General features: G+C 40.5%; 2 protein-coding genes across 3 annotated transcripts; one reads left to right on the forward strand and one right to left on the reverse strand.

Annotated features, from left to right (window-relative positions):
- Positions 1-172: 172 nt before the first annotated feature.
- Positions 173-11,259, reverse strand: LOC307264558 (palmitoyltransferase ZDHHC18-B-like). The gene is given in 8 exon segments (XM_080045987.1): positions 173-1,951; positions 2,600-2,709; positions 3,009-3,113; positions 3,115-3,293; positions 3,981-4,118; positions 6,337-6,486; positions 9,418-9,578; positions 10,728-11,259. Coding segments are annotated over 8 exon segments (1,308 nt in total). The 5' UTR covers positions 10,991-11,259; the 3' UTR covers positions 173-1,749.
- Positions 11,260-14,197: 2,938 nt separating this feature from the next.
- On the forward strand, positions 14,198-21,175 carry kdf1b (keratinocyte differentiation factor 1b). Of its 2 annotated transcripts, none has more exons than XM_080045693.1 (4): positions 14,198-14,305; positions 15,613-16,571; positions 17,611-17,697; positions 19,231-21,175. In XM_080045693.1, the coding sequence occupies exons 2-4, from the start codon at positions 15,632-15,634 to the stop codon at positions 19,293-19,295; spliced, it is 1,092 nt and encodes a 363-aa protein (XP_079901819.1). In that variant the 5' UTR covers positions 14,198-14,305; positions 15,613-15,631; the 3' UTR covers positions 19,296-21,175. The 2 variants fall into 2 exon arrangements, with proteins under 2 accessions (XP_079901819.1, XP_079901818.1); XM_080045692.1 differs by having other exon boundaries at positions 14,204-14,359.
- Positions 21,176-27,552: the final 6,377 nt, after the last annotated feature.

Below are 27,552 nucleotides of genomic sequence, written 5' to 3' on the forward strand. Positions count from 1 at the left end.
TTAGCAGCTTTCCGTCGCTCGGAATATATAATTATACTCCGATATGTAGATTGGGGGACAAACGAAACAAGTGAAAAATGAGCAAACACAGATGATGAATTGCATAGCCAAAGAGGCATTTCTTTTATTTCCTTCTTACAGTACAAATACTGACAAAATAGATAAATGTGTATAAAAAAAACAGGATGGATGAATCAGACAAATAAAACAAATGTAGAATAAAAAGGTGTGCGTTGGGAAGTGATGGTGATTGGGCGTAATGTGTGACAAACATTTTGACACTTTAATATGCACACAAACATGACTGTTACCATGAGGCAGGAGGAAGTGAGCCAACACAGTACAACAGGCCAACACTATAAAAAATGATTTTTTCTCAAGTGTATCCACTCAATACAAAAAAAAACACGCCCACCAAACCCAACTCAACGACAAGATGGATTTCGGCCTATAAAACATACAGCTTCATCTGGCTTTCAGTTCACTCTGTAAACACAAATAGTTATATATATGTATATAAAAAAAAAGTGTATAGCTATCTCGTAAATGGACATTCCCGTATGATAAAAAAAATAAATTTACAGGCTTGTCCGTTTAGGGCTTCCGTAGTCTTGGTATTTCAGTGTAAACTAATTAACAAAAGTGCAGTTTGTCTTCCAAAATGCCAAACAGCAGCTAACTAACTCTACTACTTGATATCAGAGCGCTGTGTCTCATACTGCAGCTCTATCTGAAGCACATATACTCCGTCATCCCTTAATATCTAGGCCGACTGTTTTCAGAGAGAGAAAGAGGAGGACTACGAGCTGGAAACAGCATTGGAGTGTTTACTTCGTACAACTCCCGCTCCGTTCCTCCCTCAGTCAACACAATGAATACTGAGGTGTAGAGAAAATAGCTTTAAAAAAGGTATGAATATATAAAAATACAAAGTGTTTCTTGTTTCAAATGAAATGTGTTGGTAAACCTGATGTGTTCATGAGGTAAACGTGAGCTGTTCAGATGTGCATGAGCAGCGGTCTGAACCAATCAGACTAGCACAGCCAACAGCCAATCACACGTCACTATAGTATAGCATAACGTTAAATAACAGTTTCACTTCTTGCAACAACAAAAAAAACACCTTACTTTTTTCTCTCCCCTAGAGTGAGATGAAATGAGACCACTTGTGCATTTACACTAAATATGAAGCCACTGCCAGCAGCCGGTTAGCTTAGCTTAGCTTAGCTTAGCACAAATAAGACACACACACAGACCAACACTTATACAGTTGTCTTATTAACATCAGGAATGTGGGTGGTTTAATCCGTGCATAAAAAGAAACGTTATAAACAAAGTTCTCATTTTAGGGTGAGGTACGTGTTGAAGTTTTCATATATAAGAAAAAGTTAAAAAGGAAAATATGAGAACAGCCTAACAAGATAAATGATGTTAATGTGTGTGCTTTAGAGGTGCAGGTGGAACTTGCATAGAAGTCACTGTGTAACTGACATGACTAAGTCGGTTAATGCCGTAACTTACTGTGTATATGTGTCTATCATTACCACATAGTTGCAGGCTTAGGTTAGCTTTAACACATGAGACTGACATTGATCTGGTCATCTCACTCTGTGTATAATGTTAATGATATGTGAACCTTGGACTGCAGTGTAAATACAGGATAGGTAAGGGTTAACCCACACACATTGGTCACCAACAAGGCAGTGCACTGAGGCTGGGTTAAGGCTAGAGCAGGCAACAAGGCTTCAGTCAGGCACAGGAAGACATTTGGTGGGAGTTGTTGGGGGGTGCGGGCACAGGAGAGGGGGATTCCTGCAAGCCAAAAGCCAGTGGACAAGACCCTCCTACCGCGTGTGTCTGGCTCTTGGAGGCCAGAGAGGGCAGCTCCGTGTCCACGCCGGCCGTCTGCACACACTCATCTGAGGGCAGGAAACCCCGTCGGTCAATCAAACTGGAACACAGGGAAACAAGGAAGATCAGAGTTATTAGGTCTGCATGGATTTCAGGCAGACACATTTATTATTACTTCATTTATTTTGAAATTCAAAGTAGCTATGAGGAATGCTCAGTTTTGGTCGATTCTAGCATCACCTTTGGACAAAAGTGGATGTGCTTTTACAACACAAGCAGTTTAGGAAGCTAGCTAAAGAGAGAGAGACACCACAGTAGAGGTTATATGACGATGGTGAAGCGAAGTAAACTTTGATCTAGTAGCATTCATAAACACTGGATGTTCCGGTCTGCCTGCCATAAATCGTTTTGTCTAAGACCCGAGTAAAAGGCATTATTAATAACTATATTAAAATAGTGTTGATTTTACTGATGGTCTCGTTTGCCGTTACAGATCATTAAAGTTCATCAGAGGAAAGTGTCTAAGTGTCAGACATATCCATGATAACAGACATATTATGACATGATGAAACATGCAAGGCAGTCTGATTTTGTTTTCAAGGTAAAACCTATCCATGATAGTTACATCCATCAGTAAAACCCAATGTAGCCTTTATCTGGATGAGACATGCTAACGCTAACCGAGTGGCTCTGAATCATGCATCGATTCCCTCGGTGATTCAAACGGTGTGTGACAGTTAAGCCTTACCTGGGTGGCATGGGTCCACAGAGCACAGAGCAGCAGTTGATACAGATGTTTCTATGACTGTATGGGTTGGTGACACATTCTCCACTCTTCCCCGACCAGGAGCCTTTAATCTGGGTGAGAGAGGATATAAAACAGTTCTATTCAACATACTTTCATTTGTGGTTGAGAACTTCTGCATTTTAGACATTGTTCTGTGTGTATAAAACAAAATGTTACAAAATCTACTTCTGAGGATATTCTTTCCTTTTTATAATTAGCCATTACTAAGTAGGAGCAGTTGTTATATTAATATTTTATTTTGTATTCAGATCCTTTATTTGCATTTCAATTCAATTCAAAACATGATTAGTGTGATATCAAGGTGATACTGCTTTTATTTTGTAAATTCAACTGGGAGACAGCCACTCACGTCTTCATTGGTGGTCAGGTTGGAAGCCACCAGGTATGTATGGAAGCCCGAGAGGCCCAAGATGGACCAGACTGAGAAGAAGCATATCACCAGCTCCACTGCAGTGACAGCTTGGGGTCAAGGAGAGCATCGGCAGATTGGAGAAGGGACAAATAAAAGAGACAACAATACACACACTCGATGACAGTGTGAACTTGCTGGAGAAATGTTGGAACACATCTGGTAAAGGATATCTGCCTGGACTCTCCTGCAGAGCGAACACCAGGCCTTTACCACCTTGAGCCCCTGAAAGAGATGACAACATGTCACAATGCTCAAAGTCTGTTACGTTCCCTGAGTTCCAAATATATCACACGCTTTCTTTTCACTATTCCACATACTACAGCTGGTAATAAACAGTATGTAGTCATCATGCAGTAGGCATACAATTGGGACATGCTTTTTACTTATTTATTTCATCATAATAGTGCGCCCTAAACTTGCCTCTTGCTTATATATCTGGTTGTTTTCACACAGAGGCTCCGTCAATGTGACGTAATTTCCAGTGCAAAGTGGAGTGTGGGTTTTTAAATCGTCAAAAAAAACATGCCAATTTCCCTACTAAAAGTTCCAACAGGATGTAGTGGGGCATCCAGGTATTTTTCAGCATGCTGCATCTGAACCTATGTGTTGGGACTTGGGACATCCTTCTACCATACTAAATAGGAAGGAAGTATGGGTATTAGAATGCAACCTAAGGGCTAGTGGATAAAATTGAACAAAGTAACAAATTACTAGTCACAACCAAACATGTATTTTTCTTATCTACACCTAAGCTGTTCTGATGTGGTAAACCCACCCGTCTGGCGCCCCCAAGCTAGACAAAACAAACACTCTATCGTGCTGGAAGGTGTGTTAGCAGTTATTATCAGTCATATACTACACTGTTTTATTACTAGCAAACAGCGGTGAACCAGAGCCCAACCCACATACTCAGCGCTAGATGCGTGGTCACACAGCCGAAGATGAACGCGGTCAGGAAGGAGAGCGACACGATGAAGGTGTAGAAGAAACGGTAGTTGCGCTTTCCCACACAGTTCCCCACCCAGGGGCAGTGATGGTCGAATCGCTCTGGAAGAGACACGCACCAAAAGGACACACAAATGAGAAGACATTTTTAATTTAAGGCCAGGCACTTTTTTTTTTTTTTTTTTTTTTTTTAAGCTCTGGACGATTTTGAGATTTTTGTCTATTTTGCTGCCATAACATGTCTTCTTTCATACTAGTACAACTCAAAAGGTCCAAAAAGCATATTAAGGTGTTCATTTGATTAAAGCCTCGTCTATTTTAATGTCTGTATATTCCTCCTATACAATCATCTTCAATGGAAATTCTTGACATTAGTTTTTTTTCCAATACTCTGGAGCAGAAAACTTCTAAAGCCTTTGCATCAACTTAACTTTCCATAATCATTCTTTGCTCTATTTGCTTTACAGGACTAGGAGTTACTAGTTGTCTGATTTATGATACATTTTGTTCTTAAAAACATGCTGAAAATACATTTGTAAGACAATATAATAAAAAAAGTACTGTACAGACATTACTTTTTTTATTTATAAAATGAAAAAAGGCTGTATCCAAAATCTGTTAAGTAAAATCTTGTTGTAAAAATGAAATAAAGATTTTAACCCTGGCTTTATCCAACATCTACATTTTATTTAGCATTCGATACGTTCAAAATGTTAACCCTATTCACCTGCAGTGTCTTACTTAAAATGCAATACGTCCAACAATCAGGCCCGGTTCTAGACAGTTAGATTAGGGTGGGCCTGTAGAAATTTTAGGTGGGCACACTGGGCAGAGAGACCGAAGATGCGCAGAGCGCGCGAGCAGAATTTTTTTGCCCTTGTAAGATCTCTGCGTCTACTTTTTGGCACATTTACTGTGAATTGTGTAGAACACAATATGCAAATAAACTTTGAGTGTTGTTGTGTGGGAGATTTGATTCTTGCATGTTTTTTTTCCCAAATTTTTATGAATAAGTTAACATATAATATACATTATATAGAACATAATGTTTTTTTTTTTTTTTTTTTTTTTTAAATCGCAGTATTAACTGTAGGCAGCCTGAGCTGATAGAAGAGAAAGCTTTGGGACTGGGCAACCTGGATGATGGTAGTCCAGAGCTATATACTATACACACTAGTATATCCGTTAACTAGGCTCCAATGTCCAGCTGCGTGAAAATAGTAGCCAGCTGAGGTCACGCCCCTGCTAGGGGGGTCCGGGGGTATGCCCCCCCGGACCTCCCTTTTACCTTTTTAAAGTGAAATGCATGAATCTGGTGCACTTTGAGCGGAAAATTAATAGGCTAAATGTGAGGAATTTTGTGTGAACAAATAATTTGGAGACACTGGGTCGGATGAATTAGAAGCTATTGAAGAAAGACACATGGATTTTCCATAGAAATATAAATTTGAAATAAAATATTATGCAGGGTCCTCTGGGTTGGGCTTGGTGCTCTTTTTCTTTTACGGGACATACTTTTCTGTAGTATAATAAATTCATTTAAATGCAGTGAGAGGAACGAAGCAGAAGAACTCTGTTGTCCAGTTATCTTTTTTTCCACAGACGAGGCTGAAATAGGCTATAGACTATACACATATACAGTGCATGGGCAAATATTTTTAAATAAACTCAATACACACTGTGCATGCCATGGACTTGAACGTGACGTGATCAGTTAACCTCGGATTACCTCCCAGATGAACTGATTCAATTATTAAGCTATTAACTATCTACCAAAACATTGTATTCCTTTTATTGTATGATAATTTAAATTTACATAATATGATGCTGATATCAAAACACACAAACTAAAAAAAAAACTAAATAAAAAGAAAATTGGGGGGGCCCCCCTGGCAGTCGGGACCCTAAGCAACCGCTCATTTCGCTTATGCCTCGGGCCGGCTCTGCTGACCAGTGACCACTATAAGCGGGTGGGTAACTTGGAGGCAGGCTGTCCTGCCCACCCAATAATACAATTAGAACCAATGCATGGTAATGGTATATTCTTTAGTATTGATGAATTGTCTGAATTGTACATTTTCTTGGACAGCGAATGAACAGGTCCGTCCGATAGTGGGTCTGGACTTCGACCTAAAAAACCCTGGCCGCCGCCGGCCCTGCCAACAATGTGGTTAAAGTGCCTCAAGCCAGTGCAGCCAAGCCTAGAGTAATACATTGATGTTTAGCGCGACCCTAGCAGGCCTCTGTGAATGATTTATCCTGTGTAAATGTCACTGTGTAGGTGTGTAGGTGTGTGTGTGTATGTCTGTCCACAGCTCACCCACACAGTTGTCACACAGGCTGCAGTGGGAGGTGCGCGGGGGCCTGAACATCTTGCATGTGAAGCAGTACTTAAGCTTGACCACCTGCTGGTTGATGAGCACTTCCTTGGTGCGCGGTGGAGGCCGGTAGCTGCTGTTCCCAGGGTTATCTGTAAAAGAGACACAACAGGACAACATTCATACAGTCACTCACAGTATAGCACCCAGGGTAAACATGAAATGAACACAACCTCAGTGTTATTATCTACATTTGATTGACAACTTTTCCTGCTTGGAAATGCCAAAAGGTCTCCTGTATATTATTTTTTTTTTTTTTTAAATAACGCTGTTGCAATTTCTCATTACGTGCTTTTTACTTTCTGCATTTCTTACTCTGTGTTGGATGTTATGCACAATACAATTATAGAACTTGATTTGAGTAGTTATCAGGGATTTAACCCTGTTAATGTTTTGGGTTCAAGAAATTGTTGAAACAGGTATTTTCTTAAGTCCATTAAATGGTTCACTAATTAGATACATTGACTCATCATATTGACATAAATATTGTTAGGCCTTGACTTGATTTGCCCCCCCAGCAACAGCAATCGTTAAGGTGTGCAATTTCTTATACTCCATATGTACAATATACAACTTTTTCCCCGACTCAATAAATAAGAAATAAATGCACAGTACTCGACCATTTTGTACCAAGAGGATAAATGTTAGGAGCCGCCTCAGGCACATGTCAATCAAACTGTAGGTACTTTACAACATTCCTGGATCTGTTTTGCCGCCATCCACACTGACCTATTTTCACTTTTCAGAACACTGCGTTGTCACTTTTCAAGCATAAAAGCACACACTACGTACTAGGGATGGGAGTATCTAAGATTTTTCATTTTGAATAGCGCTATTATAACCCTTACAGTATGTAGACGGTGGTGAAGAATTACCATTATCAGGTTAATGTTAGTATCCTCGTGAGTTCCTGATTTATTGGCTCAAGGAGCAGCTGCATCATTCCACTCATACCTCAAATCATAAAGCTGTCACCATGGCTGAAGACTTGACGTCCCAGAAGTAGTTATTCTTTAAGGTTGTTGAATATTTTTTCACATTAAAAAGGGAGTGTGTGAGATCAAATGCAATAAAAAAATATTTGATTTGATTTGATTCAATTTATTTCAGACATATCAACATACAAAACAAAATGAAAAGCATGGAAATACAATAAACAAAAATTATGTTTTCACAAAAAAAAAGAAAACAAATTTGATTCTTACAAAATAAATCAAGTGATTTCAATATGTTTTAAAGCCATTTTAAGGGTTTTAATAATATTATGATTATTTTGGGAAATTTACACAATTGTTTTGGCCAGGATGACCATGGCATGAAATGTTTATTTCATCCCATATCTAGTATGTACTCAAAACCTGCTGAGAATCAGTGTGTAATTGGGGCAAGGCTCTGGTTTACGCTACAGAAATATAGAATTCCATCCTTTACACATGCTGTGTGCTTTTGAATTATTAATCACATTTAGCAGGGGACACCTGTTCAGAGAAGATAAAGTCAAGCTAAATGTCTATTATAAAGCATGTCCATGGGAGCTTAATACTCAATACTTATGTCAGAGTATTACATCTTTGTTTTAAAAATAGCTGCGACAACAGCAGTTCAGTGTTACATCAAAACTAAACTTAGGCCGTGAGTAGGAGTGAGCGAGGCGCACAATGACAGGAAGGCAATTTTACAAACTAAGGTGGTTATATTGGAGCGTGCCATAGAGAAAGGGGAAGTTGGCAAGACTTCAAACTGCCAGTGATCAGCAGTGATGGGCCACTCTGAGAAGGACACTGTAGAAGAAAAAAAATGGCAGCCTGGGGTAAAGGAATCTGTACTAGACCTTGGCAGAAAGATAGCAAATTGTCCTGTCCAAAATTCACAAGTCAGCAGGACACAATGCTTCCAGAAAAACTTGCAGCCAAAAGGCATTCATCACACCGGGTCATGTCTTTCCACAAATCCTACTTAAGATCTTCTCTTAACGTGGCGAGGGGGTTCGTCATCATTAAAATGAACTGGCAGCAGACTGGCCCCATTAGACTTTGCTTCAGAGTGTTTCAGAGCAACAATGTCTTCCTTCTCAAATGAGAATTGTGCTCTGAGGCTTAATAAACCGTGTGAGAGCTGTTGCGACGAAGCCACAAATAGTTTGCCTCTTGGAACTTTGAGATTGTTGGATGCCACACTTCCGGGAGCAACGTATAGGCCTAAAAGGTTCATTATTTTTAATTAACTGAGCAGAAACTGTTTGAGTTTAGGAATCAGGGATAAGGAGAGATGTAGTGCCAATGATGATCTACCGTATAATCTGGTGTATAAGACCCAATTTTTAACACATTTAATTTTTCATCCAATAAGTGGGGTGTGTCCAACTATATACTGTTGAGACCAATATAAAATGCAGAGGTCTTTTATTGTGTTACTGTACTTTACTATAAAAGAGTGTTTTAACCAACAGCATGCTACCAGAAATTACATTTGGTTCGTTTTGGGGACCTAGCTATCTTGCTAACAATTCATGTTTCCTCCAATTTGATCTCTTCCCTCATGCTTTCCAACTGCCATGTTTGTTTGGAGGTTTTAAGCTGGCTTGATTCCTTTGTGACTTGTTTGGGCTATTATATCCACACTGCTTGTGACAGACCCATGATGCTCTGTGATCGCTCTTACAGCAACGCTGCACTCTGACAAGGTTGACTAGGTTGGTTCCATTTTGATGACGCACATCCATCCACAGCTGATGTTCACTCTGCGTTGTTGTTTGTTTTTTCGGATCTACATAAATCACGGAGGTGGCCGATTTTGGCGTCAAAGGTAACACGTTGGCATGAATGCACCTAGACAAAGACTGTATCTTATATTGTAGACAGGATTTTACAGTATAACTTTATCACAAAATGGCAATGGAAAAACAGGGAAAACTTAAAAGCTGTATATAAAAATAAAAAATATTATACTGAATGTCAAAGTCAAAAGCATTTGACACACAGCCACATAGCTCTGAGCACTCGTATGACTGAGGTGGTCCTTACCAATCTTTCTCTCGATGTCTGCAGCCTCGTCTGGGGTGGCTCTGGGCAGGATGCCGGGGTCAGTGAAGCTGGTCTGGAGCAAGGTGATGACCACAAACACAAAGAGGCTTCCTCCAATCACAGGGATGCAGCTGGTCAGGTGTTTGACCAGGAAGGGACAGCTGGGACACAGAGAGAGAGAGAGAGAGAGAGAGAGAGAGAGAGAGAGAGAGAGACCATGAGTGACCTATACTACTACACACTAAACATCAAAGACGGCAGGATAATCAGCCTGCTCTTTACACCCAGAAGGGAATCTACTCTCTAATTAACACTCCATGCCTTTAATCACCATGTGAATCCCTTGAGACAGGACATGCTTTTCACTACACTGTGCTATCCTCAGTCATTATCAGAGTACATATCATGTCACATTAAAAAAAAGCTGCGAGAAGAGTATGTATCAAAATTTCATGTAGGACTAAAATAGATACATGTACAGGCCAAATGATGGGGCAAACAGCGCTGGCGGTGTGTTCCTTACTTCAAAACCTTGTTAGGCAGACTACATTATGATATGTGGCCGTTTTAAAACTCCAGACACTCAATAACTAACATACAAACATATTTATTTAATTCCAGAAATGTTTGAATAAATTCGGAAAAACATTTTGGATACAGTCAATTTAAATTTTATCCCACAGGTCTTTAATATGCTTTTTCGGAAAGTTCAGTTGAAGTAGGCTATGTGCTTTTTAAAAGCTGAGATTTTGGTTCAGAGTATTGCAATAAAATATATATATAATTTGAGATAGGCCTAATGGTTAAAAAAAACAGGAGAAATATACAGACACACACAGACAAGGTTTAGTAAAATACTAAATGCACATTTTGGTCCTTTTATATAGCCATCTTGTATAAATGAATCATATGTTATGGAAGCAAAATTGCTTGAAAAAAATATGTTTTTCCCTGCTTTGTCTGGTCCATTGCCTCACCTTGTTTTGCAGACACTGCTGTTGTAAAACAATACAGTTTATGAAGTGTTTATGGCTCACAGAAGTCGCTTTACGGTTCGGCGTAGATCAGAAAGGAAACTCAACAGAAAGGAGTAGGCTAAATACGGTGAATTAAAGTCCATTTACACAGCTGGTTTGCCTCATAGGCTACTGTTGTTGAAGCTGAGGTGTATTGAAATGTGGTCGGCTAAAAAATTGCATAGCCTACCTTTGTCATCACGAGTGAACCTATTATTTACTATCTATGGAGTGAACCAGCAGTTTACAGCCGATGACAAACCCCCTATAGTAGGCTATGAAACATGAACTCACTCGAATATAAAGAACAATCCACTGGTGACGAGAATGAGGCCCAGGGTGAGGGGCAGTACGCCGCTCTGCCGGGCCACCAAGATCCGTCCATCGCAGTAGAAGCGGTTCTTCCCGGGGAAAACTTCCCACTTTCTCCTGGGTCTCTTCCCCGGCTCCTCTCTCCTGCCTCCGCCGCCGCCGTCTATTCCCTGGTGGGGCGGAGGGGTCGGGGCTGGTGTCGGAAGCGCCAGCGGGTCGATCTGCTGATACTCACAGCTTTTCATGGTTTATCAGAAGAACGTATATTTTGCGTTGCTGCTCATCCCACTTCGGACAATCGGGTCGTGTGGACCAGCGACACACAGCAGCAGCATCACCTCCGTAGCCCATGTACCGAGGCAGCTGCACGGTCGCAAATGTCGTCACTCGTTCCCTCCACGGAAAAAAACAGCTAGTAGTCCTATACTATAGGTGTCCAGTTGGAAATAACCCGAAGACCCCCGTACTTGGAAATACATCCCCGTTCCCTCCCATAGGCTAGCCTATACCTCTTCATTTACACGTCTGACTCCAGGGAGACATGGCGACGACCCTGCGCTCATCGTTTAGCTTGCTAGCTGTGCCAGTCCAGACTATCGGTTAATAATGAGCCAGCTGCGGACTATTTAACATCAGCAAACCCCACACACCGTCAACCCTGCTAGCCTGTTAGCATGATCGCATTGTCGTCAACCCTAGGCTACAGCCAACACCATTTATTAGAAAAAGAACCAAAACTTCGTATTGTTCGAGAACAAAGATAATACGCGTGTAGAAATCTGACACATTTGTGGCTATTTTTTAGTTATGTTGCCAATAAAACGACTCATATGTCCTGGCAAATTCGCTGTTGTCAAATTTAACACAAACAAATGTGTGTATTTCCGGTTATTTTCTTTCGAAATAAATATTAGCCTACTATTTTAAACATTCGTTCATTATATTAAGCTACATTACCCATTAAAGCCTAACTGATACACACAATGTAACCTTTTAAATGACATCTTGCCCTTTTATTATAGGCTACTTTCTTTTTACTAAACTATAGGCCTGCATGGCAACACATTGTCAAATGCCAACAGTCGCCAAATTGGTAGGATATCCCTTCATCGGTCACTGTGGGGACAAACGAGGGCATTTGAGGATTATACGATGGAGCAGATGTTGTGATAAACGCATGTATACGCATGCGCACATCAAAAACCAGAATAATAATCTGGGATGAGAAGCAACGATACAAGCTTCTCTTTCGGGTTCATCATTGTTTGATGATAAATGATCGTAATCAATCCTAGAGGGTTTATGAATGTGTCATGGATGTAATGGGTCTTGGAGCAATATTCAGCAGAATTTATGAGCTGAGATGTGGGGGGGTAGGGAGTCCTGTCTCCAATGCATTCAATGATGTCATTAATTGATTTGAACAGGATATATCATATACCATTCTTCTATAGGGGATGTCATATCACACAGTGTTCTCTGTGCAGTTCATTGGACAGACTTGAAAACACCTTGATAGTGAAAAGTGACAGGCACACACAGCCCTGATTGAGTGTCTTATGTGGTTTCCTTCTCTTAAAATACTTTGTACCGATATGTTTGTGCCTCTCCTCACATTGATAACATACACACACACATATACTTTCTCTGATCAGAAAAAGAAATAGCCTCATCTCACTCTTAAAATTAATAATAATAATTCAGTAGATATTAGCGCTGATAAAAATTCATGAAGAAAATGACAGATTTATCAGAGCATAATGTAGTTTAAAACTAGGCTAGTTACAACGTGTAATGTTCCTACTTGCTCCATTCATTCTGGATTTAAAAAAGAACTTGGCTATACACAGACTTTCAAGACCAAAAACCCTGTAGGCCTACCGTAACCTACATGAATGCCCCGAAGGAACAACCTGCAGCTCACACGCAATAGTGGCAGCTCTGCAGTAATCTGTTACCTGACTGTCTAATCATTTGTTTTGGATAAATGTTATAGCTGTTAGCTTCCCACACATACAATGCTGACACTTCATGTTCTGGTGCAGTATACTTTGTCTCAGATGGCCAATATTTTTTTTGGGCCATTTGAGATTCTAGTCTGTTGTGTCTTATGCTGGGGTATCATTTTACAAAGTGGTTGTCCGAGACATCCTAACCCTGTCAGTTACTTTTAGGCACAAAGTTCCTCACCACTCAATAACTCTTATCGAGCCTTGACTGGAAAAACATCTTTAATACTAAAATCAGAATTTGTACAACAATGGCGCATACTGTTAACTTATCAATACTGTTTTACTAAGCCTACTCAACAAAGCTTTTCACTGCTAATTGGCTCAACAGTGTCAGATGTAAACTCTTAAGGATACTGGCTGCTAGATATTGTGTAAGTGTCTCCTTTTGATTGTTCGACATTTCTAACCACTGTGTTCTATGAGACACCAACAAATATTTGGATATGGCTGTTAGGTCAAATTAATAAAAAACTCTTTTAGTTGGAAGAATAAAATGAAAATCAATAAAGAGGCCTTCTATACCACAGTTTTGACACAAGGTTCCTTGATCAAAGGCACAGCTCCTCCAAGAAGATACATTATAAGCATAGGCGGAGATCCTGTGTGTGCAACATGAACATATTTTACTATGTATGTGAAGCAGAACACCCAGACACCTGCTGCCATCAGAATGAACAACAATGGTGCACATCCCAGACATCAGGAGGGACTGCGGGGAATCAAGAATCATTTCCCATATTAGCAATGTGCTTCAGAATGCCATTTACATTTTGTGCAAGGCATTCTACGAATAGGCCTGTTTGATTTAGAACAGGCCGACCCGCCATGGTCTCATTCGTGTGAATGTCGATAGTTAGTCTGCTATCGGTGTATGAATGTGTGTGTGAATGGTAACGTGGGAAAGGAAAACAGGTCTCCCTTGCAAAAGAGTCTTCGGTCTCAATGGGATATACCTGTATAAATAAAGGTTAGAATTTTTTTTTTTAAAAGATAGCTGGCGCTTTGAGAGATTTGACCTTACTCCAATTAGGAAGTGTGGCCCAAATGTAAACATTTTTGAATCACTTTTTTTGTTCTGCAAAATAATGGAAATAATTGGGCGTGCAGTTCTCTACCAGCAGAACTCAGCACAATACCAGACATCATTTATAACTTAAGGATATACACAAGGCAGGCAGAAACCAATGACTAAACTTTCCATAGCCTAATCATAAGCACCATTCTGAAGGTTATAGGATTTATTTGTTCATATGGTGATAAGCCTAATTGTTTTATTAACGACGCATTTTCTTCACACCTGTAAATACGTAGCCTATATCTTATTGCATCATGCTAAGCCTAAACTACAGTGGAAAATTAAATTGCGTTTTATTTTTTAAGACAAAACCGGAAGTCCAACCTCTTGCTGTAACTACCTGGTGCGTTTCCGTCACCTTGACGCTCAGGTAGACACGGATTTGGACGAAAACTTTCCCGAAAGCGACTTTTTGGAGCGGGGTGGACGTTGGGAGCGTTCAAAATGGATTTATAGGAAATGTTTAATCTAAGGTGAAGAAGACAACATTATTTCGGGAGTCAGTTAGTGGATGCACCGTGTATACCGTGAGTAATGTTTAGTGTAAAGTCCCTAAGTCCTCTAATGGAGGAAAGAGCCCGCGGTGACAGGTCGCCATTAAAGTGAAAATGATTAATATACAAGAAAGGGATTGTGGTTTAGTGGCAAACGGTGAAGCGAAATTGGAGAGTGCAGTAGTTTAATGAGGACAATAATAGCTAAAAAAATACATTTCAATTTGTTATTGTTTATAAGCTTACTACAAGAGTTAACTACTGTAAACATTGTTCCCAACATGCCATTTTGGCACGGAAAGCCAGACACTATTTAATAATCTGGCGATTTAACACTTATTATGTTTACAGTGGCTATATATACTCGGCAAAACAAAAGTAAAGATTATTTAACAATCAGAAAGGCCTTTTCTTTAATTCGGCATTCATTTAACACTCTTACGCTTATTAATAGTTGTGTTTTTTCCATGTCTCCACATTTGCTGTTATAGTCTGTCTTCAAAATTGTCCCACTTTACCAGGTCTTGCAGCAAATTGACTGAATCAGTTTGAGTGATGGCATTACTACTAAATAATAAACTAGGTAGTAGCGCTTGTTTGTTGTTCTCCTTGAGCTTCCTCGTCAGGCAGGGGGTATTGAATTCCGTCATTTTTAAAGGAAATGTGGTCCGCCTTGATTCTGCGTCACAGTAATGTTTTGCATGCTGCAGTTGTGGATGAATGGGATACAGATATCATCATTTCCTACAGTCCCTTTGTCTTAATTGAATAGCTACTGTCGAATTTGGGACATGATCAATTTTCAAGATCTCTGTGACATCCAGTGATATTGTTATAGGCCTATTTGAATAATGAATTGTCATTGTCTTTGTGCTTCCACATCCTGAAGAGAAACCAGTCGGGTTACCTTTCGTGCCAATTGGGGATAGTAGTTTGTTTTGAAGAGTTGAAGAGAGATAGGCCTACCCTACAAGTGGCTCAAGTGCCGGATCGGATTGATAGCGTAAAAATCAAGATGTTTATTGACATGTTATGCAAATGCTCAGGTTCAAATTTAAAATGTGGGTTTCTACTAAAACATGTTTTCATGGTGTCATAAGGGGAGATACATCTCACCGGGGTTTATGAACACATGTTTTCAGAAATGTGGAGGTGGAGAAAAGAGAGAGGGTGTTTTTTCCTCATACCTTACTCTAGTCACACCGTGTTGAAAAACCATTAAGAAGTAGTCAATAGGTGACTTTAAATTAAAACTAAATCCACCTCATTCTCTCCTGCCCGTCCAGACCTTAGAGCCAGTAAGCCATGTCTGGGGGCAGCACCGGCAGCCTGAGACACAGCTCCGGGCCTGGCAGCTACATGCGCGGCCCCAGCCAGAGCAGCAGCCAGCGGTCGTCCTATGAGTATGAGGAGCGCTGTGTGGACCCTGTGGACGACAGGCTGCCCTCCCCACAGCCAAACACTGCCCACAAAGCCGACCTGAAAGAGGCTAACGGAAAGGAGTCGGAGACCATCGGCTTCATCCCCGGCTCCGCTAAGCCTCCCCCCTCCTCTGCTCAAAGCTGTAACCCCTGCTCCTCACCCCGCAGCTGCCGGAGCTTCCTGTGCAGCGTGATCACCTGCGGCCTGTACACAGTCTGCCAGCGCGCCCCCTGCCTGGCTCCAGACGAGAGCTCTCCGGACCAAGCCGAGAAGGTCAGCCTCCAAACTGTCAAACCAGAAGGCGCCAAGGAAGAGGACGCCGCCGACTGGCTAGGGGACGTCCGCATCGCCGGCGTCAAAGTCGACACTCAAAGAGAATACTTAGAGGTCGATTCCAAATCTCAATTATACGCGCCTTCGCTCGGCGGTCGCTCCCAGCTTTCCCATCAGCCCCTGCACGATTCGATGAGGTTCATAGACTGGGAAGATGGCGGTTTGGAGGAGGAGGACGTGGACTCTCTGATAGCCAAGAAGCTGCTGGAGCTGTACTCTGAGTATCAGATAGAGGAGCTGGCCCGCTGCACCTCTGACTCGGTCTTCCTGAAGAAGAGCAAAGCCATCGACCAGCTCATTAACTCCGTGGCCCAGGAGCACCAGCTGGGCGAGCAGGAGGCAGAGTGCCGGCTGGTCAGAGGCATCATCCGCATCAGCACGCGCAAGAGCAGCAGGAAGAGGCCGGCCCTGTCGCGCAGGGAGAGGACGCTGTCTGACAGCGGCAACGAGACCATGAGGGACAGCGACTCCTTCTCATACAGCAACAACAGTAAGTCTTTGGAAAACTTTTTGACTCCAAAACAATATCAATGGCTACGTTTACAAGCACAGCAGTATTCTGATTAAGGTCCATAGCATCATAGCATAGCATAGATAGTATATGAAATGGATGTAGCATCCGGGCTGTAGTTATTCCTACTGCACCCAATTCTCCTGGCTTATGGTCGTCGCCATCTTGTGAGATTTTTTACTCCGCCTCGCTCCTCTTGCCGAAAAAGGGCATTGATGTGACGTCGGGGGGAGGGAGATACGCCCATCTAGCTGACGTATACCTCCGAGGCGAAGTGAGGGACATAGCTGTCACTCAAGAGATCGCGCCCCTAATTATTCATACATTTTAACCTCCAAAAGAATAAAAACTAGCCTGCTAGAAAAAAATTCACCCCCCTCAGTGTTGTTGTCATGGAGATATGACCTAAACATACAGACTCAAATGTTTTTTTGGACCAGCCCGTAAATAGGTTTAATAAGACTGTGAAAACGGCCTGTTGAACAAATGAGTCAACGAAAAATCGCTCACTTTTGGTACCACCTCGTAGTGGCCACCGGAAGCTACTGCAATGTTTGTCACTTCCTCATTGGATGCCGAAGGTTGCTGTGGTTGGGGCTTGGTCCATAGTCTGGTTAATATTCCTATTAAGGTGTTGACATACTGCAGATAGGGGAATATTCCCGTATCATGCAACGTTGACTAATAGTAGTGGTAGAAGCGCCATGACGTCAGATGACAGCATGTTCTTTTCCAAGCAATAACTCCTGTCCCTCCCAAGGAAAACCAACACTCTTTACGTCATTACGGTTGTCTTAAACCAGGGAATAAACTAGTCACAGACAAAAGAGGTGATTAAAGTTTAACAGGAACTGCTGTTTTTACATGGTGATGCCTTACTCAGATTGTGATCTTGACCGGGTTACTATTGGAATATTGCTGTGCATGTAAACGTGGTCATTGTTGCCTCTGAAACACCACAGAAACTGCTTCTCTAACACCGACCAAACCATGGCTCCTTTCTCTCTGTTCCCTCAAGATGACTACAAGTCCCACCCAAACATCCAGATATCAGAAATCACCTCAGCTGATAAGTGTGCCAGAGACATGTGGAGGAACAATGGAGGTAAGAAATCAATCTGCCGGGGCGCTCCGGTGGCGTAGTGGATAGAGCGTGTACCATTTCGGCTACGGCCTCCGTTGCAGTGGTCGCGGGTTCAAATCCGACCCGTGGACCTTTACTGCAGGTCATCCCCCCCCCTCTCTCTCTGTCTCCCCATTTCAACTCTGTACTACTATCTAATACAGCTTGAAAAAAATAAAAAATTCCCACCCGCGGTCGTTCTCTGCATGTCACTCCCCTCTCTGCCCCATTTCACCTCTGTCTCTCTGCACTATCAAATAAAGCATAAAAATGCCCAAAAAATAATAAAAAATAAAATAAAACTGTTCTCTTTGGATTGAAAAATAACAATATGAGAAAACTATATTGGACTTAATACAATACAAGTTTGCACTCTTATCTTAAACTTTTTTCTATTTTTCCGTGAGGCAAATGTTGATTGACCACACAGACCCTTTAGTAAGAGGCTTGTTTGATCTTGATGAATGCAAGCTGTTGTGCTGGGTTACCAGAGCTGTGTAGAAGGTAATAAAATAATAAAATGAGAGGTGTGACACAGGACTGAACACCATCTGTTTTCATGGAGAGGACTTGATTGAATATAATTCGTGAACATCATTTTTCGGAACACTTTTTAACATTATTTAGAGCGCATATCTGCAGGATCTGAACATGCAAAGTGACTAGAACAGATAGTGCCAGAGTGCACCGTCAATTTAACATGAGCTGGTAACGCACCTGCTTTGTCTGCAAGTCAGCAAGTGCAGTGAAGTGGCCCAAATAGCATGCCGTTTTCAACACTAAAAATCTCGGACGGATCTAGTAGACACTCGGGTATTTTAAAGCATACTAAATCGACCACAAGAATTGGGACATTCTAAATCTTTTTTCTACCATACTAAATAGGAGAAGGTATGGGTATTGGAACGCAGCTTCACTCTGTCTGTACATGAATGGAAGTGTGGAGCACTCATGAAGTTCCCTTACCACATTGAAACCAGATGCAACAATTGGTCGTTTTGGTTGATGTCACTGTTTTAAGACACATGTGATTTGGCAAACATGGCGTCGACATGTGTAGTTAGTTACAGCACTGTTACACGTTGAAACATCTGTCTTTTTCGTTTATCTATTTTTTTTTCTTAAACGGTAATGGGCAAAGGCAATGACTTACAGTTATACAGTTACACTTATTTTTCATAATGTGTTGCTAATTTATGTTTTAAAATGTACTTGGCACATTTTACATGTTGAACTCTGGTGTTCATGTTTATTAATGTGTGTTGTCCATTTTAAATAAAAAAAAATCTAGGTCTACTTAAGGGCAAAGGCAATGATCCACAGTTAAAGCCGAGGGTTTAGGCTTTCAAGTGGTTTTTATTGCATATTTCTATGTGCCACAGAGGCTGAGCAATTTGATAACTGATCATATTTATTATGATTGTCATTGATTTATAGTTAACACCTAGGGTTTAGCGTTTTAAAAGGTTTTCAACCCATTTTTAAATGTTTTTTATTTCATGTCTGTTGTTGTAGGTCCTCCCTCCTCAGCCTACTCCCAGAGTAAGTCTTCAGGCGTCCCCCTGTCTGTCAGAACATAAGTCCTCCGCTCCACTCTGTGCCGTCCATGACTGAGTTAATGGTCGTGCTGCGTCCACAAGGTCACGTATCAACCTGCTGGCACAGCCCAGCTCTCTGTGGAAGAATGAAACAATGAAGGACTTGAGTGTACTCAGGGCTCTGTGTGTACATATTTATGGTAAATATATGATATGATGTGTATATTTGAAGGATTGCTTGATTGAGAGCTTGCCCTGCAGGCAGATATAGTCTTCTCATTTGTGCTGGTCCATTTATTTTGCCCTTGACATTTGGATATAGTTCTGTAAAAACGAAGAATTCAATAATAGTATATTTTTGGGCACATTTCGTCATCATTCAAAAAAAAATGTTTCAATGTTTAGAGATGGTTGGTTATGTGTCACATTTTAAAGGCAGTGACTCTTCATTAATTGTCAGAAATTATGTTTTAATAGTTTTTCGTAATTTGACATATTTCATGTTGATGCAATATAGTGTAAAAATATAAAGTCATGTTCAGTAAGAAGAAAAAATCCTGTAATTACCATATTGTGTAGCGTCTGCTTTATGGTACACTACAAACAAGAATGGCTTCTTAGGATTACTTTGAATTGTATTTCCCTTTTGGGGGAGAGTTACACGCTACAACCAGTTAGCTTAGCTTAGCATATCAAGTGGAAACACGGAGAACAGCTAGCCTGGTTCTGCCAGAAGGGACCAGAATCTGCCTAGCAACACTTTCAAAGCTCGCATCATATTTTTTTATATTCATTACACACAAAAAAACTAAGTGAAACAACGACAAGTTTTGGATTTTCAGGGGGTTATACACCAGACTATTGTTTGTTCCCCACTGTTTCCAGTCATTACGCTAAGCTAAGCAGCTGCTGGCGGCAGCTTCAAGATACCATTTGAACTTAAGAGAATAAGTCAATAAAATCAGTGGAGGAGGGGAAAGAGAAAAAAGTTCAAAGTTAGTACTCTGACCTTGAGTTTGGATTTTTCTTTTAATGGCCTTTTCTGTGCCTTTTATGGCCTTCATGGCGATGTTTAAAGTGATTTTATTTTCCTTGTGCTCATATGAAGTGTTTTAATGCATTCTGGGTAATGTGTGTGGCCGTCCCGTCTGTAACTTGAATGTAGGTTGTTTCATGTACCACAACTATAACTTCTGTTGTTAGTATCTTTGTCCCTGGCTCAGTCATGAAGTGAATGTTTTCTTACTAATGCTATGCTGTATGTAGCCTAATGTTTGCCCCTGGCTGCCGATGGGAATTTGGCCAGCTGACTCAGTGGAATTTATTCAGCTCTGCGTCCCTCTTATCAGCATTAGATTATGGTTAGTGTTGGCCCTATTGTAGTGCATTAAGTTAATACACATGTTGTCACAATGACACTGTTCTCTCCCAGGGTCTATTCTAAGTCTAAAGAATGAACTGCTTTTGTGGCTCAAGGTAATATGCACCGAGACAATTTGAATAACTTCAGAACATAATGTTAGTGTGTGTGTGCAATTTGGCCGCAACACCCTGGGGGGGCTGTTGTACGCTGTTGTGAAACCGGTTGCTCTGGTTCAGGCCAAAAAGCAGAAAATGACGAAGTGATGAATGTGTCTGTGTCATATGAACAGCGAACTGTAACTTTCTCTCAAATGTTTTCTCATTATAGTATTCACTGTTTGAACTGTCTGTCAAAGCATAGCATTTAGTGTACCATTGGTAACATTAGATTCTCTCAGAAGGGTTTCCTGAATCCCAAAGTATATAACCTATAATGCTTTGGCCTTTCACCAAGGTATGGAGCATGATTCTCTATGAATGTTATGTGTTGGCAGGCTCTTGTGTTGGGCAGTTAGCCAACTGTAAACTGATGTGTCACGGTAAAGTAATAAAGTAATGAAGTGAAACAAAGACATATTGTTGGCTTGTTGTTTGCGTCATGTGGCCACACGAGGGTGTCAAAGAAGGCACTTGTGCAGGAGATTTTTCCCATCAATATTTCGAAGAGGTACATTTGTCCCCCCTCAAACATAATATGAAAGACAACCCCCCCATCTCCACACAAGAGGTTATAGAAAGAAAAAGCAGGTCTAAGGGTGGACCCATACACTGTATCCTTCTCATCTGTAACTATGTATTACCCAACGATGTCAGACGTCCCTGAGGTGGATAGTACCAACAATCCCAAAAAAGTTGTAAAATGTGAATAAAACAGAAGGTGATCATTTCCTAATCCTTTTCCTTTGTAGCCTGATAGATAGATGGATGGATAGATAGATAGATAGATAGATAGATAGATAGATAGATAGATAGATAGATAGATAGATAGATAGATAGATAGATAGATAGATAGATAGATAGATAGATAGATAGATAGATAGATAGATGGATGGATGGATGGATAGATAGATAGATAGATAGATAGATAGATAGATAGATAGATAGATAGATAGATAGATAGATAGATAGATAGATAGATAGATAGATAGATAGATTTTACCAGATGATACATATCCGTGTGTGGGTGAGTGTGTGGGTTTGTCTGGTATAGATGTTTTCATCAGAATAGGGAACATATACAAGTGATTAATAGCCATGAGCTGTGTTTAGTGTAAATATTCACATGTGATCATTTTATGAGGAAGTGGTCAGCCACTCAATCAACTTTAGAATGATCTAAGATACTCATGAAATCAACAACATAGTCAAGGTGTTTAGGTGCATAATAGATTCCCAGAACTTATAGCTTTTTTGGAATCGGGGTTGTATAATGCAAGGCAATGCAGACAGTGTAGTGTGTGTGTGTGTGTGTGTGTGTGTGTGTGTGTGTGTGTGTGTGTGTGTGTGTGTGTGTGTGTGTGTGTGTGTGTGTGTGTGTGTGTGTGTGTGTGTGTGTGTGTGTGTGTGTGTGTGTGTGTGTGTGTGTGTGTGTGTGTGTGTGTGTGTGTGTGCGCGTGTGTGTGTGTGCGTGCGCGTGTGTGTGTGTGGGTGTGTGCGTGTCTAAACGCTAACAGGTAGAAGTAGAACCTTTATTTTGAAGAGCAACCATAGATCACACTAGCCAATCAGAAGCAATTGGACACTGAACGCCCTCCCACCAATGGAAATACAACATTGAGAGGTAAATGTGTTAGTCAGTAAGAACAGTTAAACAGGAAATCAAGCTGGATTCTTCTTTGTGTTGATATTGGTCAAAATAGAAAAAAAAACGAAATAACAAACTGTTTCTCTTTTCTGCCTGTGTCAATTGTATCAAAAAAACAATGTAACAGTTCAAATCTGCCTTGGTCAGGGACACGTTGTACTTTGCTGTTCTGACCAGATGAGGGCGACATGCTTTTAGGGAAGAAAGAGGAGCCAGAAAATAAAAATTAAATAAATACACAATTGAAATAAAATGTTTTATCGGTGCTATACAAATATATGAGAACAACTCATATGCTCAGTTGATACACATGTACAAATATATATATATATATATATATATATATATATATATATATATATATATATATATATATATATGAAACTCGAAAAATTTGAATATCATGCAAAAGTTCATTTATTTCAGTAATTCAACTTTAAAGGTGAAAATAATATCTTATACAGACTCATTACATGTAAAGTGAGATATGTGAAGCCTTTATTTGTTATAATTGTGATTATTATGGCTTACAGTTTATGAAAACCCCAAATTCAAAATCTCAGAAAATTAGAATATTACATAAAATCTATAATAAAAGGTTTTTAAATACAGAAATGTTGGCCCTCTAGAAAGTATAATCATGCATATGTACTAAGTACTTGGTTTGGGCTCCTTTTGCATGAATTCTTGCCTCAATGGGGCGTGGCATGGATGCTATCAGTCTGTGGCACTGCTGAGGTGTTATGGAAGCCCAGGTTGCTTTGATAGTGGCCTTCAGCTTGTCTGTATTGTTGGGTCTGGTGTGTATCATCTTCCTCTTGACAATAGTCCATAGTTTCTCTATTGGGTTCAGGTCAGGAGAGTTGTCTGGCCATTCATGCACTGTAATACCATGGTCAGTCAACCAGTTACCAGTGGTTTATGGTACTGTGGGCAGGTGCCAAGTCTAGCTGGAAATGGAAATTGTCATCACCATAAAGCTTGTCAACAGACAGAAGCATGAAGTGCTCTAAAATCTTCTGGTAGTTGGCTGTGGTGACTTTGGACTTGATAACACAGTGGACTAACAGCAGCAGATGACATGATACCTCAAATCATCACTGATCCAAATTAAATGTTGTGTTTCATTTGGAAATCAAGGTTCCACAGTCTAGAGGAAGAGTGGAGGGGCACAAAATCCAAGGGGCTTGAAGACCACTGTCAAGTTTCAACAGTCAGTGATGATTTGAGGCACCATGTCATCTGATGGTGTTGGTCCACTGTGTTATCAAGTCCAAAGTCACCACAAGTGTCTACCAGGAGATTTTAGAGCACTTCATGCTTCTGTCTGTTGACAAGCTTTATGGAGATGCTGAATTACTTTTTACAGCAAGACTTGACACCTGTCCACAGTGCCAAAACCACAATTAACTGGTTGACTGACCATGGTATTACTGTGTTGATTGGCCAGACAACTCTCCTGACCTGAACCCAATAGAGAAACTATGGAGTAATGTCAAGAGGAAGATGAGACACAACAGAACCAACAACACAGACGAGCTGAAGGCCTCTTTCAAAGCAACCTGGGCTTCCATAACACCTCAGCAGTGCCACAGGCTGATAGCATCCATGCCACGCCGCATTTAGGCAATAATTCATGCAAAAGGGGCCCAAACCAAGTACTTAGTACATATGCATGATTATACTTTCTAGAGGGCCGACATTTCTGTATTTAAAATCCTTTTTTTATTGATTTTATGTAATATTCAAATTTTCTGAGATTTTGACTTTGGGGTTTTCATAAACTGTAAGCCATAATAATCACAATTATAACAAATAAAGGCTTCACATATCTCACTTTGAATGTAATGAGTCTATATAATATATTAGTTTCACCATTTAGGTTGAATTACTGAAATAAATGAACTTTTGCACGATATTCTAATTTTTCGAGTTTCACCTGTATATATATATATAAACAGCATAACTTTGATCTAATAGTATATTCTATTGACCTTTTCTGTTTTAAACACAGTGTCCTGTGATGCAAAAAAAAACTAATTTTACAACCCGGGAAGGCAAAGCGTGGAGATCAGTGACTGTGACTTCTGCTGAACATCAATATCTGCGCATATGATATTGACAGCTGCACTGTATCCCTTACACAACCTCCTCTGAATCAATGCTGTCAGTGAGTTTGGAAGCAAAATTTACATGAGAGACGATGGAAGAATGGATGGATGGAGGTCTCTGATTTTTTTGTGTCGGGGTGGATGATATATAGATGTGACGGCTTCTACATTCCTATACATGTTGTCTGTTGTATAATACCATCCAGCTAAAGATGCACAATGCACATACCTTTGTGCATATCAGACGCTTATTATACATTGCAAGGGATACGTCTATTTAGTGCAATATACTACAATATAATCATTTCTAGCCATTCACTTCCTGAAATGTCTTGGCTGAGTTAATGTGGTGGCATTACCACCAAATGTCCTCTAGAGAGCGCAATAGGACAGACTATGAAAACGCCACTACTGGGATTAAGAGCTATGTGTTTGGTACACAATAATGTAAAATATATATTAAAAAAAAGAGAGAGGTGTTAACCGGGCCACAAACAGTCTCATATCCCACGGTGCGACACTCAAAAGTCAAAGCTGTATTTTTTTTAAACTAAACTCCAAACAGTGCTCGTCATCAACACAGGTTTTTTAAACCTTCTGCCAAAATCATCCACGTGACATTCTACGTTTTTTCTTCTTCATGGAATCTCTGTCATTACTGCTCCACTAGCATTTGATTATGTGCACATAAAAGCATTTCCTCTTTTTAGCATGGACATTAGCCTTAAAGCTATACTGTACGATCTGAGAGAGCTAGCATGATTTGAAATTAGCTTGTCCTCGGAGTTCCGTTTAACTCCTCCCTCTCCCCTCGGGACTCCCTCCCCCACCCCTCGACACACAGCCGTGCACGAGCGCTGCTGGCTGCACTTCCCAATTGCACTGTTTACCAGTGATTGTTAACATTTAACTCACACACACAAACACTCACACATAGGCTACATGCAGAAAAGGCCCCAAAGTTTATAGGTTACAGTGTTGTTATTTCTTATAGAGTGTTGAGATGAGTTTTGTTCAGTGTGGATGACAGTAGGCTATAGCTGTCAGTTAGTGGCCGTGACGTCAGTCGGCCGGAGGGTCTGTCTAGTAAGTTCCTTTTCTCTTCTCTCTCGGTCAGGTGTGTGAGCGCGCATGTTGCCGCAGTAGTCGACACAGTTGAAACGTGTTTATGTGAATCACCCGTGTGTGAGTAAGTACATGCAGTCCCGATCGCTGTTATAAGTTACAGTTTATGGATGTTATTGATGGCCGCGATTCGCAGGTGGCAACAGCTGTTCTAACGTCTCCTCACGAGCGGAATGTAAGCCTGTGTCTCTTTTCCTGCGATCTATGCTGCTGTGCCTGTGAAATAAGGAAAATAAAGAGCGGAAAAACCATACTCCTCTTCTCATGCTTATAGTCTGACGTTTTTGGCCTTAAGTGGTGTTCTGGCCGACACCTCTGAAGTGAAACCAGTGATAAGCAGATCAGCGCGGTACCGGTAGGCGACATCCACCAGTTTCCTCCGCTACACTAGGCTACATGATGAAAGATACAGAGCAGTAGCCTACTTAAAAATATAGCCTACTATTTAATCTTTGGGTTTTGGGGAAAGTAGCAAGTCTTGTCAAGTCAAAAGGCTCAAGTCACGAGTCATTGATGTTAAAGTCCAAGTCAAGTTGCAAGTCTCTTTACATTTTGTCAAGTCGAGTCTCAAGTCATCAAATTCATGACTCGAGTCTGACTCGAGTCCAAGTCATGTGACTCGAGTCCACACCTCTGGTAACTTCTGTGTAGGTTCCATTGTGTAAGCTTGTTATGCTACTTCCACTAGGTCTAGTCCACTGCCAGGTAGCCTACTACGATATGGCACGAACGCTTTCTCTGCCCTCCGTGAACGCGCTCAGGCTCGCACACAGAGGGGAGAGAACGCGCAGGATTGTGATTGGTTCTTTAGATACGGGTCCATCGTCTCCGATTGGTCAGCATTTTAACAGGTTTATAGAAGGTACAGAATTTGGGGGTTTTTCGTTTCTTTTTCATTGCCCATAAGTCATTTATTGCTGTTGGGGTGTAAAAAGCACTTTTCACAACATATTAAAAAGTGCATATTGCAGATAATCTCCTATGATGCCTTTAAGCAGCAGCATGGCTCTAGTGTGATGCATTGTGGGTCGGCTCGTCACCACTTTGGGTTTGGGCCACACTGAAATATCTCGCCATCTCTTGGACGGATTTCCATTCAATTCTGGACAGAGATCTATGGTCTGATGTAGATGAATCATACTGACATGACTGGACTGAACGATTTTATATAAGAACCAATAATGTAATAATTAATGTCAAAAAAAATAAAAAATACTTAATAAAATCCATAATGTGATAAGTGGCAGATAATGTAAGAAAATGCTGAGTCTATAACTTAATATGCAACTTAGTATATTTTTTTGCCAATAGTTTAATAATTTTACTTCATTTAGATCGCGTCAATAATGTAGGCTATTGATTAAAGAGGTAGTTGCATCAATGTAAAGTGTGGTCTATTCAATAAAAGTACCCTTTCAATACTTTTTACTGTAATTTAATGCTAATTTTGTAACATTATCGACCGGTTATTACATTTACTTAATGGGTTTTATTTAAAAATAATTCTACATATTAAATCATCAGGTCTTTTACATGCCTGCTTATGCCATGAAATGTGGTAGCTACATAGATAGGACTACACATTAATGTCAAAATTATAAATGGAAAAAAAAAGTTTTATTTGTTCAACACAAATGCAGAAGTTATCTGTCCTTTAAGCCTCAGCGTTACTTTGTGTTTAGTTCTAATAAGCTAATGTTAGCATGTTCAACCAAGATGTTAAAAATGACACTTGCTTAAAGGCATAGTTCAGTATTCTTGAAGTGGGGTTAGGTTGTATGAGGCATAGTTAGTGTGTTACCTTACGGAGATGGTGATCAGTGAAGTCACTATAAGGGGGGATGACGCTGTAGCAGAAGTCAGCCTTGTACTGTTGCAGACAGGGCCAGAAGAAAAA

This window comes from Ammodytes marinus (assembly GCF_949987685.1).
Source record: "Ammodytes marinus genome assembly, chromosome: 17".
In the NCBI taxonomy this organism is placed as follows: domain Eukaryota; kingdom Metazoa; phylum Chordata; class Actinopteri; order Uranoscopiformes; family Ammodytidae; genus Ammodytes; species Ammodytes marinus.